This window comes from Tenrec ecaudatus, chromosome 10 (assembly GCF_050624435.1).
Source record: "Tenrec ecaudatus isolate mTenEca1 chromosome 10, mTenEca1.hap1, whole genome shotgun sequence".
NCBI classification, from domain to species: Eukaryota; Metazoa; Chordata; class Mammalia; order Afrosoricida; family Tenrecidae; genus Tenrec; species Tenrec ecaudatus.
The window spans coordinates 15,684,942-15,709,540 of NC_134539.1; the positions used below are offsets into that span (position 1 = coordinate 15,684,942).

At 45.7% G+C, this 24,599-nt stretch overlaps 1 protein-coding gene across 2 annotated transcripts in view; it reads right to left on the bottom strand.

Annotated features, from left to right (window-relative positions):
- The window catches only part of TTC39B (tetratricopeptide repeat domain 39B), a 104,046-nt gene that overhangs the window by 14,378 nt on the left and 65,069 nt on the right, over window positions 1-24,599 (bottom strand). Inside the window, exons 5-16 of one of the 2 annotated variants that reach the window (XM_075559933.1) lie at window positions 22,198-22,329; window positions 20,345-20,421; window positions 14,967-15,034; window positions 11,883-11,947; window positions 9,862-9,967; window positions 8,810-8,875; window positions 8,013-8,121; window positions 5,534-5,601; window positions 5,383-5,442; window positions 3,816-3,977; window positions 3,136-3,227; window positions 1,315-1,441 (exon numbers count right to left, since the gene is read on the bottom strand). In XM_075559933.1, coding sequence (XP_075416048.1) covers window positions 1,315-1,441; window positions 3,136-3,227; window positions 3,816-3,977; window positions 5,383-5,442; window positions 5,534-5,601; window positions 8,013-8,121; window positions 8,810-8,875; window positions 9,862-9,967; window positions 11,883-11,947; window positions 14,967-15,034; window positions 20,345-20,421; window positions 22,198-22,329 — 1,132 coding nt within the window. The remainder of the gene's footprint in view (window positions 1-1,314; window positions 1,442-3,135; window positions 3,228-3,815; window positions 3,978-5,382; window positions 5,443-5,533; window positions 5,602-8,012; window positions 8,122-8,809; window positions 8,876-9,861; window positions 9,968-11,882; window positions 11,948-14,966; window positions 15,035-20,344; window positions 20,422-22,197; window positions 22,330-24,599) is intronic. The other variant, XM_075559934.1, reaches the window with a different exon arrangement.

A 24,599-nucleotide genomic window follows, 5' to 3' on the forward strand; every position in this document is an offset into this window, starting at 1 on the left:
TCCTTTACAGAGCTGACAAAGCAGGTCCCACATCCTGCTTTGCCAGGTGTGATGACTGGGACCAGACCAACTCGACTCAGCAACTGGAGTTAAATTTATGCCGAAGAGTTTATGAAAAATCAGAGTTTGCGGTAAGCCTCCTGGTTGTTGGTTGCTGTTCGGTCTAGTCTGACTTGTGGCGACTGAAAGTTCAAGCCCATTCTCCACACATCCTGAACCATAAACCTGGAGACACAAACAGGACCAGCCAACCTTTCCTAAGATCTTTGTACGTCAAAGCAGTTCACAGTCACGCACAGTGGCATCTAGGGCTGAGAAAGAACTACCATGCCCTGGAAAGAGTCCAGGGAAATTTTGAGAGAAATGAAAAAAAAATATTTCCCACTTGATAATGACCCAGGGGCCCATGCAGTAGACCAGGAGCATCCGATGCCGTCTGCCTGCTACCGCAAAACCAATGTTCCCAAGAGGCAGAGGGGTCGGGTACACTCAGAAATGCCCACTAAGGAAATTCAAGTTGAAGTAAGACTTCTCCCAGAAGCATAACCGAATGGGACCCTGGGTAAGAATGGCAGGGATGAGCGTGCAGTGTCCACGGTGATAGCCACCAGCTGGCCACTTGGGTTCTTCAGACGCTGAGATGCAGCCCGCTGAACCGAGATGTTCAGAAAGTGCAACGTGCCCCGCAGGCGTCCACGAAGCAGTGTAACAGGCAGGAAGGTGAAACAGCACGCTCATATTTTACGGATATGTTGGAAAGACAACATTTTGCATATATTTGGTAAAGAAAAAGCATAGTCTTTACAACTAATTACCTGTTTCCTTTTGCTAATGAGGTGACTTGAAAACCTAAGATTACCTTTGTAATTTACATCCTAATTGTACTGAACAATGCTGCCCTTGAATCGGGTCTACGTTAAGTTTAGGACTTGACCTTGATTAAGTCAACTGAACCTCTCTGGGGAACTAGACGCATCGATTTCGGGAGATAATTAACTGCTAAGGAGGGGGACTTTGAAATGTTCAAGTCCTTTGAAGAAAGGTTCAGAAAAATTTTCCAAAGCTTCCTCAAATGACTCTTAAATAGCCTCTATCATAATAGCCTAGAATTATCGATCTAAGAAAAGTCAGCTCTTTTAAAACTTAAAATAATTGAACAAATAAAATTTACTCACAAATGTTTTTACCTTACAAAAAAACCCTGAAGATGCTTGTAACTGAGCCAAGCATCCCAAGAAAAGTTCAATATGTCCCCTGCTGCTGTCAGCCCGCAGTGTATTTCAAGAGCACAAACAGAAAAGTCAGAGTACATACGAGAGCCGGGAGGGTGAGTTTCACCAGGGGGGCCAGCCCGGCGGCGTACCGACGAGACTTCCTCACGGCAAATTTCTCGGTCGGGATCGATTTACCAGCAATTCTCTGCTTCAAGCTCTCCACCTGTCTGTGAGGGTGCCCAGCCGCCACCCCCAGGGAAAGATGAGGTCGTTAGGACACACACGAGGTCTCCAGTGGTTTTTAGGGAGCATGCCCCAGATCAGAAGTCCATCATCCCCTGGGCCTGTGGGAAGTGCTCATGTCCAAGCCCCACTCATCAACTGAACCAAGGGTGGGGCCCGTGATCTGTGATCTGGACTTCAATCGCCCGCCAAGGTGATGCTGCTGTGCATTCTGGTTTGAGGACCACTGCGTCCACACTCCTCTCCTCCAGTCAGCGTATGGCTGGCTGTCTGAAGCTACCAAACCAATTAGTGAGCTACCAAACCATACGAGGGCCAGGGAACCAGCCAGCAATCGGGTCGGGAGTGGAGAGATTCCACAGTACTTCTCTACACTGCCATGGGACTCCTCTTTATCCGGCTCTGTAAGTATGACACAGATCTATAAAATGGCGTGGCTCAAAATAGGCGGTCAAGTGATTTATCAGCGGTACAACTGCTTCCCCGGGACAGGCGACACTGGAAACAACCCGCTCTGGGCACACAGCCTGTTTACACATTTCCTCCTACGATGCTCAGACCCTCCAAGCAGGGTGTTCACAACATGAGACTAGCAGAGAGGGACTGTGTGTTTCCTGAAAGTGTTTGCCCATGCATAACTCTGCAAACAAATCAAACAGGCTGCCAAGAAAGACGGACGGGCCCTGTCCAGTTAAGAAAACTGGCTTGTGTTCGGGTATTTGGGGACACAACTTAGGGGCAGGGATTTTGCCCCAGGATTTCCATCCTTGGAATGTCCACTCACATCAGCAGAACAGGCAGTGGCCATGTGTGTGCGTTGGGGGGAAGAGAGAAAAACATGAAAACTCAGACATGAAAATCCATGGTCTAAAGATGAGAGTTTGAATGAAGAAAACATTTGTTCCGTGGACCACACAAAAACGCCCTGGCGGCCCAATAACTATGAACTCAGTTGATGGTCAAAAGGCTGGCGGTCGGAGCCCACCCCGTGGTTCCACTCAAGACAGGCCTGGTGATCTGCTCGGTCACAATGGAGACCAAGCACAGCCCTTGGGCACTTCGGCTCTGTCCCTGAAGGTCCCGACAATGTTAAAGCCCACGCACTGCACCCAACACAAGAGAGCTGGTGCTCAGCAAAAAGGTGGTCTGTGGAGGTAAGCCTTATTTGTAAAGGTTATGGACGGATGGACAGACAGTGGACTACTGGTCTAAGGAAGTCCAACAGGGTACCTCAGAGCAGAGCCTCTATAATTTATTATATGCTCCTGAAAAATATGAATATGATATACTTTGTTTTTAAAATGTATCTGAGCGTGGAATGTACATTCTATTTACAGCAACAGTGTCCATCTTCTGATAATTACCATTCTGGAAAACTTTGTTCAAAACTGAGCAGTCAAATCCAGAAACAAAACCCCACGCCCAAGACACACACACACACAAACATGTTCTCAAGATTCCCCGTCACACCGAGTATCTGTAAAATCCTCCTAAAAGGATGGCATTTGGGGTGCTTGGCTAAATGCCCCATTTTCAGGTTTCCTGTACCAACGATGAAGTCAACTAAGCAGCAGGAAGGTCCAGCAGGGCGACCTCTCTGGAGCTGTACCTGAGCTGACTGGGAGGGACCTGCCTGCTCACCGCTACACGGAGGGTTTTTGTTCGGGGTCTTGCTTACCTGAATAAAGTGACTACGTTCTCTTGAGTGGGCGTTCCATCCTTCTCTGGAAGCATACTCAGAATTGAAGCTTTCAGGAAGACGTATGTCGCCTTGAGGAAAAGCAAAGTATCTCGTGACGGAGTACCCCTAAGGTGTGGCATTTCTACCTTGCAAATCAACAATGACCCATAAACCTTCCAGAGGCATCGAAACAATCAGGGGACAAGAAAAGTTGTATATTATTTGTTCTAAATGAAAATAACACGTTCCTTTTAACTTGGACCACATCTCTAGTATGTAACTACAAGTTTTCATGACCGAGAAAATGGGCAGAATGAACAAGAGATCATACGTCTCCCAAAGAGATCAGAAGTAATTGTGATGATCATAAAAGTCTAATCACCAAGACATCAGAAAATTTAAGTACAAAAAAAAAAAAAAGAAAATTTAATTGCAGCTCGTCTTTGGAGGAAAAACTACTCCTTTTAAAAGACTTTTTTGGATGTTTTTTTAAGCAGCAGCACTGAGTAGCATGCCGGTTACCAGAAGGTACTCTTAATGTCTATTGCCTGCGTGGGTGGGTTGCTAAGTTGAAAACCTAGTTCTGACGTCATACTGTTGCACGACTGTCCTGAAGGAAGATCATGCAGGTCGCTTACTGGCAAACAGGTGAAGTAAATGGGAAAATTGACATTTACCTTGGACCATTTACTCTCTTTGCAAAGCAGATCGGAATAGTAATAGGCCTGCATCCAGTTTTGTTGGAATATGTAAATCCACATCAGCTCCCAGTAACAGAGATGGTGAAACTGTTTCCATTCTTCCTGAACTGAAATGCATTTTTGGAATATTTCTTGTGCCTATAAGTCAATTGCATAAAGCTGATCATCCAGATACTAGATAAGGAGATAATAACCTAATGGAAAAATACATAAGACGCTTTGTACTAAGAGAACAAAATTATCAGTCATTAAACCATTCAACATAACACATTGTCATACAGGCATGATACCATTATGTGCTACTTTTTTATTTCGCTCTGAGATGGGGCCTTCGCACTTTATAACATGGCAGGGTTGCTTCCCAAGTAAAGCTCAAAGTACACAGCCCTTTAAGCAAAGACCAAGATATCTGGGCTCCTGAGAAGTCAAAGCTATGTAGGATGAAAGACTTCCTAAGCAAAATTAAAGCTGAGCAAAATTATTCCTGAGCCAAAGTATCCACTCCATACAGAAGTGACAAAGAATTCATTTTTAGCATACAAAAATCTTTTAAAATCCTTAAGGAAAAAGATAACTCAATGGGAAAATTAGCAAAGATGAATGAACTAATCAGCAAAAAAAAGATATGCAAACAAAATATACAAATGAAGAAATCTGTAAACAGGTAATATAAATTAAAATGTTAAATTCTATCTTTTTGTTGGCCATCAACTGACAAAAATTAAAAGATGGATAATTTACTCAGTTCTGGCAAACAGACTTGGAAATAAACATTCTCATTCCCTGGAGGGATATAAATTGAAACTGCCTTAAGAGGACAATTCTGCTGGCTTTATCAAAATGCATTATCTTTGACTTATCACAATCTGTCTGACATAAGTAAGCCTGTGTACACAGATGTACAACAAGGACTTTTACAATAGCAGCGTTGTCAGAGGTAGTTAAATGTCTTAGCAACAGCAGATTGCTCTCATAGTTTAGTTAAGTAAGATACATCCAGCCCATGGAATGAAACCTCGCCATGAAAAAGAAAGGGAGATTTAGATACACTGACCTAAAAGATAACCAAAATGTACTGCAGGGAGGAACAAAAAAGACTACATTTCCATAGAAGAAATTGCCTCTGAATATATTTCTATGAACCACGCCTTACTCTTCTACCTGACCCCAAAGCCCCTTCTGGGAGGGCCTCTGGTGATGAGTGCAGCCCAGTGCAGAAGAGGGAAGGCCTCCAAAGTTGACCGGTGATGCAGAAACTGATGCATCAACTGCTTCCAAGATTCCTGTAAATGTCCTACAAGTCATCTTGCATGATCGACCTTGAACAGCCTCCTGTATGTGATCTAGTAACATAGACTGTATTTCGCTATCTAAGTTACATCACGGAAATGCATACACACAATTAAACTCTGGCCTTTGAATTATGGTCCCACCCCCTCCCCCAGACTTTCTTTGGGTCTGGTCCATTTAGCTGCAAGTTGAAGGGGTAAATGAAGAACCTACAACATGGACGACTCCCCCAGAAGCCCCTCAAAATAATTACCGCTTCGACATTCCCCTTCAGCAGCTCTATCCGGGCATGATAAAACAGCATGAGCGAGCCCTGGGGGAGGGGAGAGAGGATACTGTTCAGTAATCAGGGCTGCGCAGCTGCATCAGTGGAGCTGAGACAGACACGGAAATAGGAGGCATACGTTTGGAAACTGCCGGAGGAAGGGTGCAAGGAGGCTCTCGGCTTCCACGATATTCACTTCCCCGGTCCCTAAAAAGTCAATAGGAGAAGCTCAGTCTTCATGAGACAAGGAGATGCGTACAACAGCCCCCCAAATACCATTCACGCATAACAAGGACTACTTCATCCCGGAAAGGGGAACTCAATATACACGCTTCACCTGCAACTTTAACTTAAGAGAATTTATGGCAGATGGATTAATTTTTCTTTTCCTTATTAACATTTTTTTTAATTCTTAAGAATAGATGTGGTTGTCTTAGATTCCTGGTTGGAGGTTCTGGTTTTAACACTACAATTAATGACTTATCTTGGCCTAAAAAAACAGTTAATTTTCTTCCAAAAAATAAACCTAACAAGAATATACTAAAGTAGTAATATCATTTATCGAATTCTTTTTTTAAGCAGAGAACACATTTTTAAAATCAAATAAAAAAACTACTCCATGCTATAATATTAACATGATGATATCTAATTAAAACAAAATGTTCTAGAAAGCACACCTTTGTGATCCAAGGATTGTATATAATAAAATCTAAGATGAAAGTAGGTAATTGAATTAGAGCTCAATTCTGAGCAGCTGGTTTACAGAGGGCAATGGCTGACAGTGAAAGTCTAAAACCTGCACAGACGAGGATTCCAGTAAGTTCCCCTGACCATTGACCACGCATGTAAGCAGCCATGCCTTCAGAGAGTGCACTGGGAAGGGAATTAATACACACACAGGTATGTTAAACCTTAGCACGTTATCACTTGCTTTCCCTTTTGACAAAATTGTTCTAGTTTTTATTATTTTCTTTCTTTTGGATTGAGGTTTTTCTCTGTTTTAGTTTGTTATCGTTGGAGGTTTTCTTAGTAATGATTTTCTTTACATGAAATCTCAGACACATAAATCCACAGAGACAGTAGCTAGATTAATAGTTTTGTAGGGCTGTGGCAGGGGAGGCTGTGGAGGAAATGGGAAGCTAATAATAAGTCAAAGTGAAGGAAATGTTCTAAAATTGATTGTGGTGGTGACTGAACAATTCTTTTTATTTCCCTTCTTTTTAAAATCGTTTTATTGGGGGCTTGTACAACTCATCACAATCCATACATACATCCATTGTGCCAAGCAGATTTGTACAATTATTGTCATCATCATTTTCAAAGCATTTTCTTTCTACTTGAACCCTTAATATCAGCTCATTTTCCCCCTTCCCTCCCCTGCCCACCCTCCCTCATTAACCCTTGATAAGTTATAGATCATTATTTTCCTATCTTACATCTTCCTATGTCACCCTTCACCCACTTTTCCATTGTTCATCCCCCTAGGAGGGGGTTATATGTTGATTCTTGTGATCAATTACCCCTTTCTACCCCCACCCTCCCCTACTCCTCCTGGTATCTCTACGCTCATTGTTGGCCCTGAGGGCTTTATCTATCCTGGATTGCCTGTGTTGTGGGCTCTTATCTGTAGCAGTGTGCATGTTCTGGTTTAATCCAATTTGTAAAATAGAACTGAGGTCATGATAGTGGGGGGAAGGAAGCATTAAAGAACTAGAGGAAAGTTGTGTGTTTCATCGGTCCTATCCTGCACCCTGACTGGCTCATCTTTTCCTTGTGACCTTTCTGTGAGGGGATGTGCAGTTGCCTACAAATGGGCTTTGGGTCTCCACTCCACACACCCCACCCCCACCCACCATTCACACTGGATATGATTTTTTTCTGGGTCTTACATGCCTGATACCTGATCCCATCGACACCTCATCATCACACAGGCTGGTGTGATTCTTTCATGTGGGGTTTGTTGCTTCTCAGCTAGATGGCTGCTTGTTTATCTTCAAGCCTTTAAGACCCCTGACGCTATATCTTTTGATAGCCGGGCACCATCCGTTTTCTTTACATTTGCTTATGCACCCATTTTGTCTTCAGTGATCATGTCGGGAAAGTGAGAATCACAGAGTGCCAGATTATTAGAACAAAGTGTTCTTGTGTTGAGGGAGTACTTGAGTTGAGGCCCAATGTCCATCTGCAACCTTAATTCTTAACATATAGATATAAGTACAAGATCTATTCCTCTCTCATTATCTATAAATATATTTACATATGTACATTCCTATATCTAGACTTGTATCAATGTCCTTTGCCTCCTGGTTCTTTCCTCTATTTCCTTTCACTTTCCTCTTGTCCCACCATCATATTCAGCCTTCACTGAGGTCTAGCAATTCCTCACTACTACACTGCCCGTGATCAAGCCCCATTAGGCATCCCATGCCCTTCTCTCCATTGATTTTAGTTCACTTGTTGTTCCCTTGTCCCTGGGCTGGCGAAACACAATTCTTAATCTTCGCTTTAAAAAAGTAAACATACTACTAGCTCTGACTGATTTTTTTCTTGATTATTATTTACTCAGGGGGCGTAAGATAATCAACTCTCAATGAAGGAAAATGTAACGCAGTCCTTACCAAGGATGAGACAGATGTAGGTATGAAAGGCTAGTATAGTTAAGCAGCACAGAGGAGCCCTCATGCTTCTTCCTGCTGCCCCTTCTTGTAACTGCATGAGTCCCAGCTCCTGTGAGGATTACACACGTTGGGAGAAGAAGAGGAGAGTCACACACCACTTCCAGAACCTAGAGTGTTAGTTAGGTCATGTGTTCTCTCCCCTCATAAAGGTGGCGCTTAGTTTTTCTTGAACTTAGGATGGTGCTGAGGCCTGGGTGTTGATCAATAGAAAATTTACGTTAGTAACTAGCAGAAGGCAATTGCACACGTTCTTCGCATTGTTAGTCTAGATCAGCGGTTCTCAACCTGTGGGTCATGACCCCTTTGGGGGGCAAATGACCCTTTCACAGAGGTTGCCCGATTCATAACAGTAGCAAAATGAGAGTAATGAAGTAGCAACGAAAATAATTTTGTGGTTGGGGGGTCACCACACATGAGGAACTGTATGAGAGGGTCGCGGCATGAGTAAGGTGGAGATCCACTGCTCTCGACCGAGCAGCATGGAATCACTCCTCTGATGAAAATGTCAATTCACTAATATGTAACAATAGGGTAGGTATGACCTAGAACCATCTAAATAAGAAGCAGTGATGTGAATAAAAGATCATTTTAACTCTCAGAACTTAGATAACCAAGGTAAAAGTGTTTTCGTTTCAGCAGAAAAGCTGTGGCTAACTTCTGGAAATTATCACGCTAGTTATGAAGACATGTTTGTATTGTCCATCCCTGTCAAAGCCAAAATAAAATTAAATCTGTACCCTGTTTCCAGAAAATCCAATAAATTCTAGTAGTCTGATGATCCTTGCTGGTAAAAGGGACAGCATCTTTAAAAAAAAAAAAAAAAAAGACAGATGCATGTAGGTTTTCACACATAGCCATCCAATTCCAAACAACGTACCATGTCAGTGTTTCAACAATATGAAAATTGGAAGTTAAAAACTATTAGACATTCTCAATGATCACACATACTATAGTTATTACTTATTTAAGATTTAATTTCACTTAGCGAAGATATTTAAGTCTAAAAAAATAGGCTGATTTTTCCAGGACTCTGTAACGAACGCTGGGTCCTCTCCCGTGAAGAGATGAAAAGATAGGAAGGTGGCTAGCTGCTCAGAGCCCACCGCCTCCAAACAGGTTTCTTTCATCTTCCTTTGCCAGGAAGCGTGAGTCTTGTTTAGTGGTCATGTGTCTATCACTGTCATTTTCACCCCAATCCAAGTCAAACCTTGATTAAAATCTCAAAATCTCTAATGTACCACAACTGAATAGGTCTCTACTCAGACTCTTCTTCGCCAGAAACCAAAATATACTAAAAGCTGTAGCCACAGCATCAATGCTGACCCATGGAGACTGGTGCTGCCAGATCTTTGTTCAGCTGTGTTCCTAAGAAGATTCGAACCTCCAACCTTTTGGTGAGTAGTCAGTTGCCAACTACTTGTGCCACCCAAGGACTTACAAACCCAGCTCTGAAGTTATTACATTGTTCCTCACCAATGTCTCCAGCATCGCCACTGTCAAAGCAGCCACATCTCTGACACTGAAAGGGAACTGGATTCCAAGACCCTTCTAACTAAACCCTTACAGGACGTTTCCTAGACACCGGACGACCCAGGGGAGTCTGCACATGTGCAGACAGGCACAACGCATACTGGCTGAAGTCCCACTGGGTCAAAGCATAGGAAACCTCACTGCCCGAGGGTCCCTTGTCGGTCAAGTTTTAGGTTAGGGTCACGGGTTATAAAAAAAGAACTGAACACTGTCAGGTCTTCTCTAATAGACCCTGGCTTCTTTATAATTATTTCCTTACCAAGTTAAATGCTCCTATTCCAAGTTTGACACCCCCTTCAAACTCATAGAAGAACTGTTGCTCGACTTTCTTCTTCTCAATTACCTGCAAGATCGAAAGACATTCCCTGGATTGGGGAAGAAGAAAAAAAGAAGTTGTGTTTACTATGACTTTAAAAGTTAATGTTAACAAAAATAATGTGTTGTATCCTTCAAACCTGCTAAGGGTATTACTTATACGAGGGGGCTTCAGTAGGTCAGTGGAGACATCTCAGTATCTGGTAACTACATTCTTCCACATGCTTTTTGAGACCCCCCTCATCAAAATGTAGTCAACCCAATCACCCATGCAGTCACCACCCATCTGTCAGTGGGGGCTCCCATACTGCTAGGAAGCTGAACGTATTTTGGTGGGGTTTCCAGACTAAGAAGAGGAAGAAAGGTCTGGTAGTCTAGTTCTGAGAAGCAGCCAACAAAAGCCCTCGGAATCAGAATCTGGTCCTGTCTGTAACCAATCCTGGGAATGGCACAGGACCGGGAAGAGTAGGTCCGCTGTCCCTGGGGATCACTGTCAGTTGGGAGTGCAGTCGATGGCAGACAACACAACAACACATCTGCGGTTGTGACACCCAGCACTAAGAAGTTCTGTGGGATCCGTGCCACAGAGACATGACTTGAATTGAATCCTTAGGTAAGTACAAACTGAAAGATGTTCTTCAAAATAACTAGCCAGTCATCTTGAAAACTTCCAAGGTCGTGAGAAGCAAAGAAGCTCTAAGCTATGTGAACACTAATAATAAAAAAATGAATACTTGTATTCAGTTCAGACAAAGTAAATTCCAAGATGAGAGCCCCCAATAAAAGTATTAAAAATAAATTAATTAATCAGAAAACCAAAGCAATCATAAATATAAACAAAGAAACAAAAGAACCCACCCTTAATACCATTGAATTAATTCTAACCTATCCTGAGCCTAAAAGGGCAGGGTAAAAGAGCCCGTGAAAAATCCAGGACAGATAAGCCCCTCAGGACCAGTAATGAGAGTAGTGATATCAGGAGGGGAAGGGGAAGGTAGAGGAGAAAGGGGGAACCGATCACAATGATCTACATATAACCCCCTCCCCGGGGACAGACAACAGAAAAGTGGGTAAAAGGAGACATTGGGCAGTGTGAGACATGAAAAGTAATAATAATTTATAAATTATCAAGGGTAAGAGAAGGAGAGGAGGCAATAAGGAACTGATACCAAGAGCTCAAGTAGAAAGCAAATGTTTTGAAAATGATGATGGCAACAAATGTACAAAGGTGCTTAACATAATGGATGGATGGATGGATTGTGATAAGAGCTGTATGAGCCCCCAATAAAATGATTTTAAAAAAACTGCCCTTGAGGGTTTCAGAGACTGTAAATCTTTATGGGAACAAAAATCTCAGCTTTCTCCAGAGAAGCAGCTGGTGGGTTTGCATAATCCATTGTGCCACCAGATTCAACATGTATCCAGCAAAAAACACGGAAATGTAGAGAGGACAAGATGATTCCATATTAAAGTTGGAGAGTTAACATTCTGAGTGATTGCTAGGAATACATTAAAATATTAATCATTAAGGAAATAGAAGCCACAGTCACCTTAATTAAGCAAACGCCCAACAATAACAAAATAATGTATCAGCACAAACATAGAGCATCTCCCTCATTGCAGAAAGTTCTATTAGCTTGCACTGCTCTAGGGTCTAGGTCAAAAGCACAGCTGCCATTTTTATCTATTGCTTTTATGAGTGAAGAAAATAAGATGATCAAAGTAGATATTAAGCCAGTGGTTTTCTTTCCAGGCACTTTTCTTTTTTAGTATCTATCTAAACTTAAATTCTATTGCCCTGTGGAATTGACAACCACATGCCCAGAAAGTCAAAAATGAAGTACATTTTTCCTAACATCAATATTTTTTTTTAAAAAGCCCTATTTAGTCTATGAGAATTTAGAAATACAAAGTGGTCCAGAGCATGCGACTCAGTTAAAACCCAGATTGTAATGTTTAACTTACTTATATATTTGGTAACTTGTCCTAATTTTGAGTCCACCTCTGATGAAGTTGATCATATTTTCATCCTGAAAACAATTCAATTACATAATTAGATCATCCGCCAGCCGAGTCGTAACCTGCCCTCACAACTATGTATTTGTATAATTACTATAACAAAGCACTATATTTCTGGGAAGAATTCTGAAATTAGCACATCCTTTTTGCTTTCCACCTGATATAGTTGTATTATTGCTGAGATTTTTTTCTTTCATGTTAGAGAGCAACAAGGAGAGAGCATTTTAATCACCCCTGAATTGCATTATTCTATTAAAGAAGTAATCTTCACTAATTTGGAGCCAAATGGGTTGTTCTAAGCCTCCTCTAATAATCGTTAGCATCTCCTACACTTTGTACCTTCCGGCTTCAAGAGAACCCAAAATGGCTGACCTGGAGAAGAGGCTCTCAGGCCAACCTTTCGTCCTCCAGGAAAGGGGAGCAGCTCTCTCCCGGGCGCTCTAGCTGGCAGCATCCAGCGGCCAGTGAGGCTTTAATTCGTCCACACACGCTGGATGCCAAGCTCGTGATGTCATTAACGGACGGATTTGTTCTTAAAACAAAACAAAACCCTCCGGTTCTGTTTCCTGAGGGTCATCCACCAGGAAATTGAGGCAGCTGGCCCCGAAGAGGGACATTTGAGAGCAAGGCCTTCAGGGACCTGAGAAAGCCTCTGCACAGATGCTGTCAAGGAGCCACTTGAAGGGAACTGCTCTAAGAAACGGGCCCAGGAAGGCCATCTCCTGCTGCACATTCCCAGGCTCGTGATATGGGGAAGACGCTTGGCATCTTGTTCTGGTGCACGTAAGCATCCTTCTGAAGCCAAAATAAGAAAAAAAAGAGCTGATTTGCTTGTTCACTTCGCAAATTACTTAAATAGTTAACAGGTTTGATTGTAAGCATCGATGAATAAGAAATGCACTACTCTGTACATTGGTCGGTATTATCTTGTGTCAAATAATCTCCATGATTACACAAATATCCACCAGCAAAGGACTTCTTAAATCAGATTAAAATCTGCTCCAAGTGGGAATACACTTCATTTCAAGATTCCTCTGACATTTGCTGACTGCCTGTGGCATGCCAGGCACACCAATGCACAGACAAGCCAAAGCAACACAGCGTGCCACGGATGGAGGCGGGTAGGGATGGAGGCAGGCACAGGATGGCACCACAGCATCTCAGAGGGTATGGACAGGGCCAGCAGAGCCTTCTGGAAGCCCCTGGACTGAGAACATAAAAGATGCCGAGGGCCGGCCAGGCAAAGGAAGGCAATGCAGAAGGGCTCTGTACGCAAAGGAAACTCGGGGTGGGGGAGGCCGACAAGCCTTAAAGCTCGCGGTGTTGGCCACGTCTTTATGTGACTCAGCCATGCGGAAGAATCGGCCGTCAAAGAGAGTGTAAGAAACGCTACATCCGGCCCTGCCTGTCACCGAACACACCGTGTCAGTGTGGACCTCTGCAAGAGGAGGGGGGCATGGAGCTGGGGAGCTCTAGTTTACTTTGAAAAACTCTCTCCCTTATCTGACAGTCAGGCCATCAGACTACCCATCAGAGCCAGAGAGCAGAAGCAGTGACGTGACTGGCGAGAGTCTCATTTTACAGAGTGTGCCATGGAGGGAGGATGGAGACTCGCCTGAAGGCGAGAGAGATCTGAGACAGAGGTCACTGGGTTGACGGGCAGTCTTGGAAAGCGGTGATGGAGCAGGGCAGGGGGCAGATGGAGCGGCTGAACACGTAAGGGACAAAGGCGCATGGCCGAAGTGGACCGGTTATGGAGGCTGCGGGAAGGAGGGAGAGACTGGTCAGGAACCGCTCCCGAGGTCTCATTTCAAGTGTCCAGTGTCCAAGAGGCCTTCAAGTCCCAAATTTGACTCGTAGATTGCTGCTTCCATTCTGGGCCCCTGTGGCCTTCACTGGCGCAGGAAGACGGATGTTCCAAGCAGCCTTCACAACGGGCAGAGGTTCAGAGAGCGGGGTCTCCGACCACACCGACTCCATTTTACTAGGCCGGAGCCGTTTGAGGAGGCCAGCCTCCAGGATACAGACAGACAGACAGAGAGGCTGCTCTCAGTTTCCAAGATAGCGAGGAAGGAAGGTCTTTCCCCTGCACACAGTCCTCTGCCTCCTCCCCGTTCCCAGCCCACCTCTGCCGCGCCGCGCACACCCGTGCCTCCAGGGACGCAGGCACTGAGAGTCGCTTACAAAGACTGGAAGAGGCAAGGCTAGGCAAGCAGCTGGTTCCGAATCTTGAGGTGAACATGACCATGGAGGAGAAATTTGTTGTTTGGGACAGGTCCTTTTAAAGACTACTCTTCTGGATGAAGAAATAAAACCCAGAAGAGCACGTGGGAAGGGAGCGAGAGGCTGACATGGGCAGGTGGGAAGAGAGCGAGAGGCTGACATGCGCAGGTGGGAAGAGAGCGAGAGGCTGACATGCGCAGGTGGGAAGAGAGCGAGAGGCTGACATGCGCAGGTGGGAAGAGAGCGAGAGGCTGACATGCGCAGGTGGGAAGAGAGCGAGAGGCTGACATGCGCAGGTGGGAAGAGAGCGAGAGGCTGACATGCGCAGGTGCAGTTGGGTCACGGACGGCGTGCAGAACCGAGCTCTGCTGAAGCACCTGGGGCGAGGCGGCTGGAGGAGGGCCGGCCAAGCAGGAAGGCGTCCCTCCACCCGGCCACGCCTGTGGACAGCACACTGCCAGCTGCAAATGCAGAGAGAAACCAGATGCTCCGCTCCCACACCGAGGAGCCGGCCGTTGGGTGTGGCAGCGGCGAGAGGGTTTCTTGACAAGGTGCCGGGTACCCACAGGCTGGCGGAAGGCCAGGGGCGATTCGTGGTGCCTCTGAGGCACTGCCAGCAGTGGGGAGGGATCCACACAAGGGCAGCGAGGTTGAGGTTCTCTGGCAGGGTGCATCCAGTCTCTTTCAGGCTACCAGGTGGCTGTCAGGGCACCCCTGGGTGGAAAGGGGTGCGAGCAAGCCCCAGCTCTCTCAGCAGCAGCGGCTAGTCTGCCCAGCCAACCCCACTAGGAGCCAGGCGTTCATTACCTGCACAAACGTGAGCGCTGCTTTCTGCAGGAGGCACTCGGCAAAACAGATTTCGGCATGCATTTCCTCTATTAAAACAAACAGAATTAATTATATTAGAGAAAATCCCAGGTCCGCGGTCATTGCTCTGGGGCGTTCAGCTGGGCAGTCCGGATCAATGGGCTTAAGAGAGACACTCAAACAGAGACTGGCTGCTTCCGTGCCGCCACCATGGCATCTGCCTCTGGCAAGACCTTCACAAAATGCACGGAGGCTGAGGCTCCCACTCGGGTAGGACGGCAAAGGGTCAGGCCTTGGTGCCAGAGACCCACACTGCACTCCCCAGAGGCACACCGACAGTCAGAAACAACTGTTTCCCAAAGGGACCCCGTGTCTTTCTTTTTTAACTTACCAATAAACACCAGAGTTTGACCCAGGTGTAGGGATTTGAGGGGAATAATTTTAAAAATTAAGGGAAAGGTATCAACCCTAGCTATGGAACCAGGAAGGCATGTCCATTGTGACACTGACTAGACACAGTCAGCAGCAATTCCTGCAGGTCCCTGAAAGCGGCCGGCCTGGTGTGTACTAGCACCCCAACTTCTCACGCAGAGGAGACTTGAGTTACAGTTTGAGGCTGCATGGACTGTTGAGAGAGGTATAGCTGTGTGTAGCTCAAGGACATGTGGAGTGTCTCAGAATGTGTGGACCACCTTCCAGAACAGCCCCGTGAACATGCAGGGATGAGCAGGGTTGAGGGTGGGCGGGGGAGGTAACTTTGTTTGTTTTCCATGAACAAAATCAGCAGTGTCCTGCTTCCTCCAAGAGACAGACTGGTCGGCTGTCTGAGGAGCAGGCTCTGGGGACTGGAGGGCAGACTGTGCCATAGGGGAGCTGCGGGCCTGCGAGCAGGCCACCCGAGCCCTCTCGGCTGGTCTCCATCCGCACGATCCAGGGCTACAGGGCATCTCCTGCATTGCTGAGGGAGCTGGCACTGAGTAAGCAACGGTGAAACCATTCCACCGACACGCAAGCTGCAGTCCCCTCGTGCGTTCTGGTACAGGTTTAGGAAGCAGACCATTTGTTTGCTGTCAGAGTCTGAAAATGAAGGTGTTTCAGTGCAATGGGGATGTTGTATTAAATTGAACAAGACAGGTATGTGCTTGCTCTCACACACAGGGCCTCCAACACCACACAAAACAGCTCGCCCGCTCTCTCGCTCTCCTGTCTCACCCGTGTTCCAAATGGTTCATTTATGAAGCAGCTGAAGTCCCCAGCAGTACCCTCACAGGTGGTCCCTCACCCATGGCAGGCAGGCAAGGAGGGGTTAGGCCTGGTGGCATTCGAGAAGCTGGGGCCCCTTCGCTTCAAGGCGCCCTCCAGGTTTTCTCAGTGTGCTCACTGAGATAAAAACTGGTCACTTTTCTTTTTGCAGTCTCTGGAATACTCTCTTCCTAAGTAAATGTGCAGGAAAACTGAGCATTGTTAGAGGAGTAACTGACTTGAATGACTACTCGGGGGCATAGATTGCTAGCTCAAGGAATGTGTGCAGAGAAACGGTCACTGCCGGGAAGGCCACCAGCAGGAGCTATGGCCAGAGGAAGGCAGGCACGGGGCACCTGCAGGGCAGGGCCGCCATGTAAGGAAGACGAGGTGGCAATATGCTAGAACATCACATCGGGGCTCATTCAGGAAAGACTGCATGTCAGTCTTGGCTTGATTCAAACACCTGACCAGAGGGCAGAGTCAGAAATACACTAAGGATGGACAAATCCAGGAGCTGCATGAAGGACACAGTGAGAAGGCAGCTAGAAGGCACGAAAGGCTGGCCTCTGTGCAGAACTTAGGCACACTTCACATTCAGCCGTGTCCCACCTCCACGCTGCATATCAATATCCGCTATCAAAAGGCAATCTGAAACCACTCAGACCAGCCATGGAAGAAGAGCACGTTTAATTCACTAGATTCACTCCTGCAGACAAGCAGCCACTCGTGGATGGAAGTGGAAATGACCCAGAATAAAAAAAAAATACAAGCCACATCCTCCAGCTACAATGTTTTGGCACGCTCCCTTGTACACAAAAACTCACTCCGAATCAAATGCAACATAATTTCTAGAAGTCTCCATTCTTCACCGGGACTGATTTGTACACGGCAGCCGCAACACACAGAGGAGGCGGGACCGACCAGATATCCGTGTCCACTTAAGGAAGCCTCATCGTGGCAAACTGAGAGGTAAGCTAAGCACAGCCCGAAGAAACAGAAGCCTAAATAAACCTGTATTTCCGAACAGGCTATAGTCACAAGCTGTTTTCTTATGTGAGTAGAATCATCTGGTGGTAGAATCATCTGTTGAGAAATAAAATCTAAGGATCGAAAGCTAAACTACGAAGACATAGGAGGTGGGATGTGGCTCTGGTGGACCCTCAACCTTGTGTCAACCCCGAGTTTTGGCATGCGCTCTATTACTACTAGTGCTTCTACTATTTGTTACATCAACCTTCTTCTCTGAAGATACATGGCTTTTCCTACTTCAGTTTCTAAGACATATGTGCCCTTATTTGTTGTATTTATTTATTGGATAATGATTTTTTTCAGGGAGGTCTATGTGTGTATCTGTGTGTGTATCTCTGTATTTCTTTTATTTATTGTCTCTTCCCTCCCACTCAACCTCCATTATGAAATGAAAATTTTCGTAATTTCATTTTTATCGCTGTTGAGAATAGAAACAGCGTTCAAAAACATCTCCATGTGCAATTCAATGACACTGATGACATTCTTTCAGTTGTGCCGCCTTCCGCTCTCCCTTTCCGAGACGTTCACCTCCATTCACATAGAAACACTGGCCCCGAGTTTCCCCCCAGCCAACGTGACCTGCTACACAGACATCACATGTGCTTTCACGCCTGAAGGCTGCCGGCTGGCCACACATTAGCATGTGTTGGCACCTGCATTTGCTTATGTACTTCGTGAGCCTGAAAGCAATGGAGGTCTTTCTAGGAGTCAGATTCAGGGGATCGATTGGGCTTAAAATAGCCAGGCAGCAAAGTGTTCAAAAGCACCACAACACTCCTTACGGGGTAAGCAAAACTACGGTGTGGTTTCAAGTCTGTGTCGGGGATGTTTCTGGTTTCAGGGGTTCACCCTGCCTCTAAAGTGACTTTACTTTTTAATAATTAGAGAAACTCTGCCTTTTCCCCAGCTTTCCTAAGGTGCCACGTTCCAAGGCCATTTCATAGGACCGTCTGCACTCCACATGCCAGACAGCGGCAGCTCAACTCGTCCCGCATCTGGATGAGGGGGTTTTGCCCTTTTCCTCCTGCCCAGGGGAATGAATGTGGCGAAGGAACGGGTAGATCAGTTTTGATTCCTGCTCTGTTAGTCGGGTCATTTATTTAATCTGGGATTCATTTATTTAATTGTTTATTTAATCTAGGAACGTCAGCTCCTCGTCTGAAAAAGAGAAGGTGACGGAGTTGCGTTGGATAATATTCAGAAGAGCACCAGGGACCGTTCCTATATATAACCCAACATGCAAACCCGGAGACATCAGGTCAGTTCCAGCTCATCGGGGCCCTATCATTGGACAGTGGACGGGCTCGTGTTCTGATGAGTGGCTGGTGGGTTTGAACTGCCGATCCTGCAATGAGCAAACCAGGACTTGGCCCACTCTGCTACAATGGCTCCTTTTCTAGAATATAGAGACTGCTTTTTTTAAAAGGCATTTCTATTATTTATTATTATTATTCACACACCAAAAACATCACAACATTCTTCCCAAAATGAAGGTTAAACTGCCAGCCTTCCGACTGCAAAGAAAAGGTAGCAGTGAGGGCAAGTGCTGGGGGAGGACGGAAGGACAGACACTGAAAAGCAGTCACTCTGAGAGCTGCAGAAAGGAGACTGCACGGGAGAAAGTCTACTTCTTATGGGAATTTCCTACTTGATTTCTCACTGACTCACTTCAGTGATCTTTACAACTTGCTGGGGCCAATTTGCATGGATGTCCCAAAGTTGGAAAGCATAGAGACACAGTCTTTCTGAAATCAAGGAGATGAATCAATAAATGCGTGTGGGTTCTTGGCGATGCGTCTCTAGAAGACAAAAAGAAGGGCTTCAGCTACCTGGAGCGAACAGGGAAGGGCCATCTGTTTAGATGGCTAAAGGTCAAGGTCAGGCCCTTTCAGACTGAATCCCAAAGACAGGAGCATGCCTCGTACTCCTCTGTCCTAATCAACGTGCAAATGTTCCTCTCTGGTGTCACTCGGAGCTGACGAGCACTCTCCTAATGACACATGCAAGCGTCCACCATCAAACCCTGTCCCACATCCACTGGCCTGCTAGGGACGCCTGGTGGCGGTACCCAGAACGGCCCCAATTGGACGCACCACACGTATCTGTAGGACTGTGTGCAATCTCCAGTGCTCTTGAGGGGCAAAAGCTTCCTCCTACACTGCTCCCATTTCAAGAGCACGTGCCCTCTTCTGCAGGGCTACCTACATGCCCCTTCCTCAGGTGGAAGCCACTCTGACCGGAGCGTACTATTTCAGGGCGGCTACAGACAATCAACCGTCACCTCAGTGGGGGCATTTCCTCCCCGCACCGCCCCCCACCTGAGCAGAGAGTTCTTGTCCTTCCCAGACTCTTAAATGTGCATGCAGGTCCCCAACTCAAGCTGCTTCCACACGGGGAAAGAAATCCTTTCTTTAGAAGGATAAATTTTACTTTGGGGGAAAAACGTTTTAAGGTGGGATGAAACAGAAACTCTGACATAGTAACAAATGGTAAGACTATAAACTGACCTAGCTCTTTGGAAAAGAAAAAACATGGCAGCAGATATAAGTATTTTCGGTTTTCAAATCTTTAGAGCTCAGAATTCCACTTTTAAGAATCTATCCCACATACTTGAAAAACAAAAACATGGTGATGTCGGTTCAAGAATGTAGGGCCCTGTTATTTATCATGATGAAGAGATCTCTTTTAAAGGACCTGTCCTTCAGTAGAGAAACTGTAGGTCAATTGTGGTGCCTCAATCCCGTGGAATGCCCCAATGGCTGTCGTACAGACTCAGGTACAGTTACCTGTATTGAGCTGAAAGATCGCAGTATTGAGCAGACGTGCACAGTGTGATTCTATGTATGGAAAACACACACAATACAACGAACAGCACAAAAATCCTGGGCATCGCTTAGATATGTGTTTTTTTATGTACACACAAAACATACTCGGGACTCTAAATCAGCTATTAACAATGGTCACTTCTGGAGGGCGGAGATGGCGGGCAGGGAAAAAAGACATTCCATCTACTTTATGCATGCTGTTATTCAGTTTTATGAGCATTATCACCCTCTAATTTTTTTAAAAGAACAGAATAAGTTAATTTCCTAAATGATTCTTACCTTCGGTCAGCTGTTCAAATGAGCCTCTGGAAAGAAGACTCGAAACAGACTCCATAACGGTGCATTTTTTCCTGTACCTGCATGGAATGCACACAAAGGCCAGGGTTAATTGAGAACGAACAATCCGTTAGGCCCATCTCCTTTCCAACTGCCATTCATTTCCACCATCGTCAGACCAAAGAGTCACCAAACTGGACCTCGACACCCTGAAGTCGACGAAGCAAAGACCATCTTTCTGAGTCCTACACACCCAGCGTGGCTGGTCCCCAGGGAGCATGTAGCCTTCTGAATAAATGAAGTGGCTGAGCCCACCCGAGCCAGTGGACACTACACCTGCGAAGACCTTTGTCCTCGGGGATGTGGCTAACATCAGCATGTCTGCGGTGAAGTCTCCAGAGATCAGGAATCAAGCTGCAGTAGCTGAGAACTCTCTTGCATTTGAGGGGCTTCGCAACACAATGACATGAGGACCTAACCTCACCAATGTTAAAAGTCACCCACGCTAAGAATAGCTTTCGCTCAGGGCCTTCTTGTGCGCGCGCGCGCGCGCAGCCAAGCTTGAAGTAAAACTGAAAATCCATCTCTCGTTGTTACCAACCAAAATTACTAGGATGCGTCTTTTCCTAGGCAAGCAATACGTGGTTCCTAGTGGAACTAAAACGTCCCTCAGACCATCTCTGTAGCTCAGGCCCAAGGTATCACACAAAACAGAGGGATGCATAAGTGCTAAGCCAAATAGACACAGAATTCTGCTATTCCTAATAGCTATATAGATACATAGATAGAGAGATATCCAGCTATATCTAATAGATAGAGACCAATAACGTTTTATTGTGAATTGGGTGAGAGTTACCAGAAATATTTCTGTTCAACAATGCACATTTTGTTTCTTCCTTGTGGACTGCAATCTCCACAGCGAAGCATCACTTCTGCCGCTTCCAGCCCCGGGCCATGTTCCCATCCCCCTTCCATCCTAGCCCTTCTGGGCTCCATCCTTGAGCAAATGCTGCCTTTTCCTCTCAAATGGTGGCTTAGCCTACAGTGTGTGGACTTCCCCATTGTCACTGCCTCTGTAAATATGCCCACTGTTGGCTGAAAATGAAGCCCTGAGGGAAAGTTCATGTCCAGCCCTGCAGGGTGACCCTGGGCACCATTTCAAGGACTCCATCGGTCTATCTGAGAAGCAAGCCTGGGGTTTTTTAAGGATCTTTTTAATAACCTTTCTCCCCACCCCCTTCTACTGTGACCCCTTTCAGGACACGTGGTGGCGATGGCTGGGCACCATGTGGTGCCTCTGATCTCAGGGCTATGGAGACTGATTTCCATGTGGTCCATTAGTCCACTGGCCTGTTCCCATGTGTTTTCCGTTTCCATCCCTCTTCTTTCCTCCAGAAAAAGAGGGACCCATAGTCACACCTGAGAGGGCCGCTCATGTGCTTTGAAGACGTCAAATGGTCAGTCACCACAGGAGGATGTTGACCATTGTCTTTGTAGACTATGTGGTGCCAGCTGACCTTGGTGCAACGTGATCATGGTTTGGAGCTCCTGAGCCCGGTGGCTCATCCCTCTACATGTGCCACCGTATGCAGAGACAAGGTTGCAGCAAATAAGCACGCTCTACTCTCCTTCCCACACTGGTTCAGCCTGCTACTCGGAGATCACTGCCCCTACTGGGAATTTTTAACCCCATTAAATAAAACTGCACGGGGCCATGACACCAGGAAACCAAAGTGCTTTTCTGTCAGCATGGCCGTGTTCAAGTGAAGATTTCTCCATGGGCTACGGCACTCTTCGGTCATAGAGGTCAGCAGCGCAAGTCCTCCCTCCAGCCGCGTTTAATCACTCAGTCCTACCTTTGGCACGTCTGTAAAGCGTCCTTCATTGCAGAAATGCCATTTTGGATGTCTTGTTGCTCGAAGGTCATAACTGCCTGCAACACCACAATGGTGCTATAGCCCAAGGCATGGTACATGCTGTCCTTTGCCCTGGGGAGAACACGGGGCATTAGGGCATCTCCAGTCCAGTGAGGAAACCCGGCAGGCCTGATACTAATCCTAAGAAACCCTCATTACTTTTTGGATTTTTAATCATTGTATTGGGAGCTCTTACAGATATCATAACATTCCACAGTTCAATCACATCAAGCAGTACTGTACGATTGCTACCACAATCACTTTCAAAACATTTTCTTTCTTCCTGAACTCCTTGGTATTGACTCCCCTTTATCTCCTCCCTCCCCTGCCTTATCCCCCAGGAACCCTTATTTTTATTTATATTTTGCCGTATCTTACACCATCCAGTATATCCATACAACTCTGTTGTTCATTCCCCTGGAGAGACATTAAACAGCCATCAATGCTTCCCTCCCTCCCTCACCCTCAGGGAACCATTGCTCCCGTTACTGTTTCTGAAGGGTTACCCATCTCGGCTTTCATGTAATGAACTATCTTAATTCTGCAAATGAACAGACACAAGTCTAACATGATTAATGAAATGATTAAAACAAATAAAAACCCTAATAGTGAGGGGAGGAAATATTAAAGAACTCGAGGATAGTTATGTGTTTCATCAGTGCTCTACTGCACCCTGCATTTCTCATCCCTTCCATGTGGCCCTTCTGAGAGGGACTTTCCAATTATCTTACAGGTGGGAAACCTAAACGACTTTGAAGGTAGCAACACTTAACTCCTCCACGATAATCACTGAGGGGCTGTGGGCTGTGAAAGGCAAGCGCTGTAACCAGCACCACCCCCGTGCTCCAATTTAAACCTACACGTGCAGAACCCAGCTCTCCAACAGGAAGCTGATGTAGACCTGCTTTCCCCTGTTTCAGCACAAGGGGGCACCCTGTGGATTCACATCCTAGATGAGATGGAAACCAAACCAATTTCCCCCAGGTGGTCTTCTCGTATGGAACAAAGGGCACTCAATCTTCCTCGCTGAATTAAGAGCTAAAATAGAGTCCAGTAGAAACATTTTGAGACAGAGGGTTTCTGCTGTCTTTCTTTGTTAAATACTATTAGTAACATTTAGTTACAATGTTCACTTCCCCTCTCCTGCACAGGACCGAGAGGAAGGAAGATGTTTGCAATAGATGAATTAGGTCTGCAGCACAGGGCGCTGACAAGCAGTCTAGAACTCAAATCTAATCTTGACGCACTCTGAATTCCACTATCTGTGACACCCGAGGCAAGCTTTGAGCCTCTGGATTGTCAAGCTGATCGATTCTTAAGGACACTGACTAGTCCCAGTCTGGTAAAGCTTACATTCTCCTAACTTGTTCTTCTTAACTTTTAAACGATCTCATGCATGGTTTGGGTTTTACTTCAAGTATCAATGCTTGTGTGAAGAAAAAAGCTAAAAAGAAAGGCAGTGCTGCTCTTTTCTCTGGTGGGAAGAGTCTGAAATCCTTGGGTCGTTGGCAGCTTGTCCTGCACCGGGAAGGCCCTTAGCTGCCTATTCACAAGGCATGGGAACAGCACAAGGCATGGGAACAGCACCCCAGTGTTATCCTAGTTTCAAATAGGAGAAAAAAAAACAAACCCTTTCCCCCATGTTTTTAACTGTAAACACTTCTAGGAGGGGGTAAAAGGAGAAAGGGGGAGGGAGGAAGGATTTTTTAACAGTGAGATGTGGATAAAGATCAGAAAATATAAAAGTGGACTAAATGCGATGTGAAGTAACTTTCTTTTTTGATTATGACCAGCTGGTGTTAGTGGCAGCAGGAAGAAAAAGGGGGAGATCGTAAAGACAATGGAAAGAGACATGCAGGCAGAGGGGACAGACAAAGGGAAAGTTCAAGAGAAGAGAGGGAGGTCTGAGGAACTGGAAACAGAAGGGAAGAACAGAAGCGGGAGGCTGCACAGCCCACTGAGATCAGCGATCAGAGACAAGGCCTATGGGCGGCTGCATCATTTCAGCATCGGAGATGCCTTGACAGAAGAAAATGGTTTTTCAACCCTCAGCTTGAGAAGAAGAGCCACACAAAAATCGTTTTTCACCTCTAAATTTGAGAGAAAGCGCCACAAAACTATCTTGCTGAAGAAAACAAAATTCAAGGGCGACAAAACTACTTGGAATAAGAATCACTGAACAAGTGAGGATGGCCAGTGAAACTGGAGAAAGCATGAAGAAGTTCAGACTTGGTTAAATCTGAAAAACCACACTGATCTTCCTCTAAACCAAAGTAGCTCACACATATCCTGGGGAAAGTGGCGAGACATTAACCCGCAAGCATGACAACAAACAGAATCAT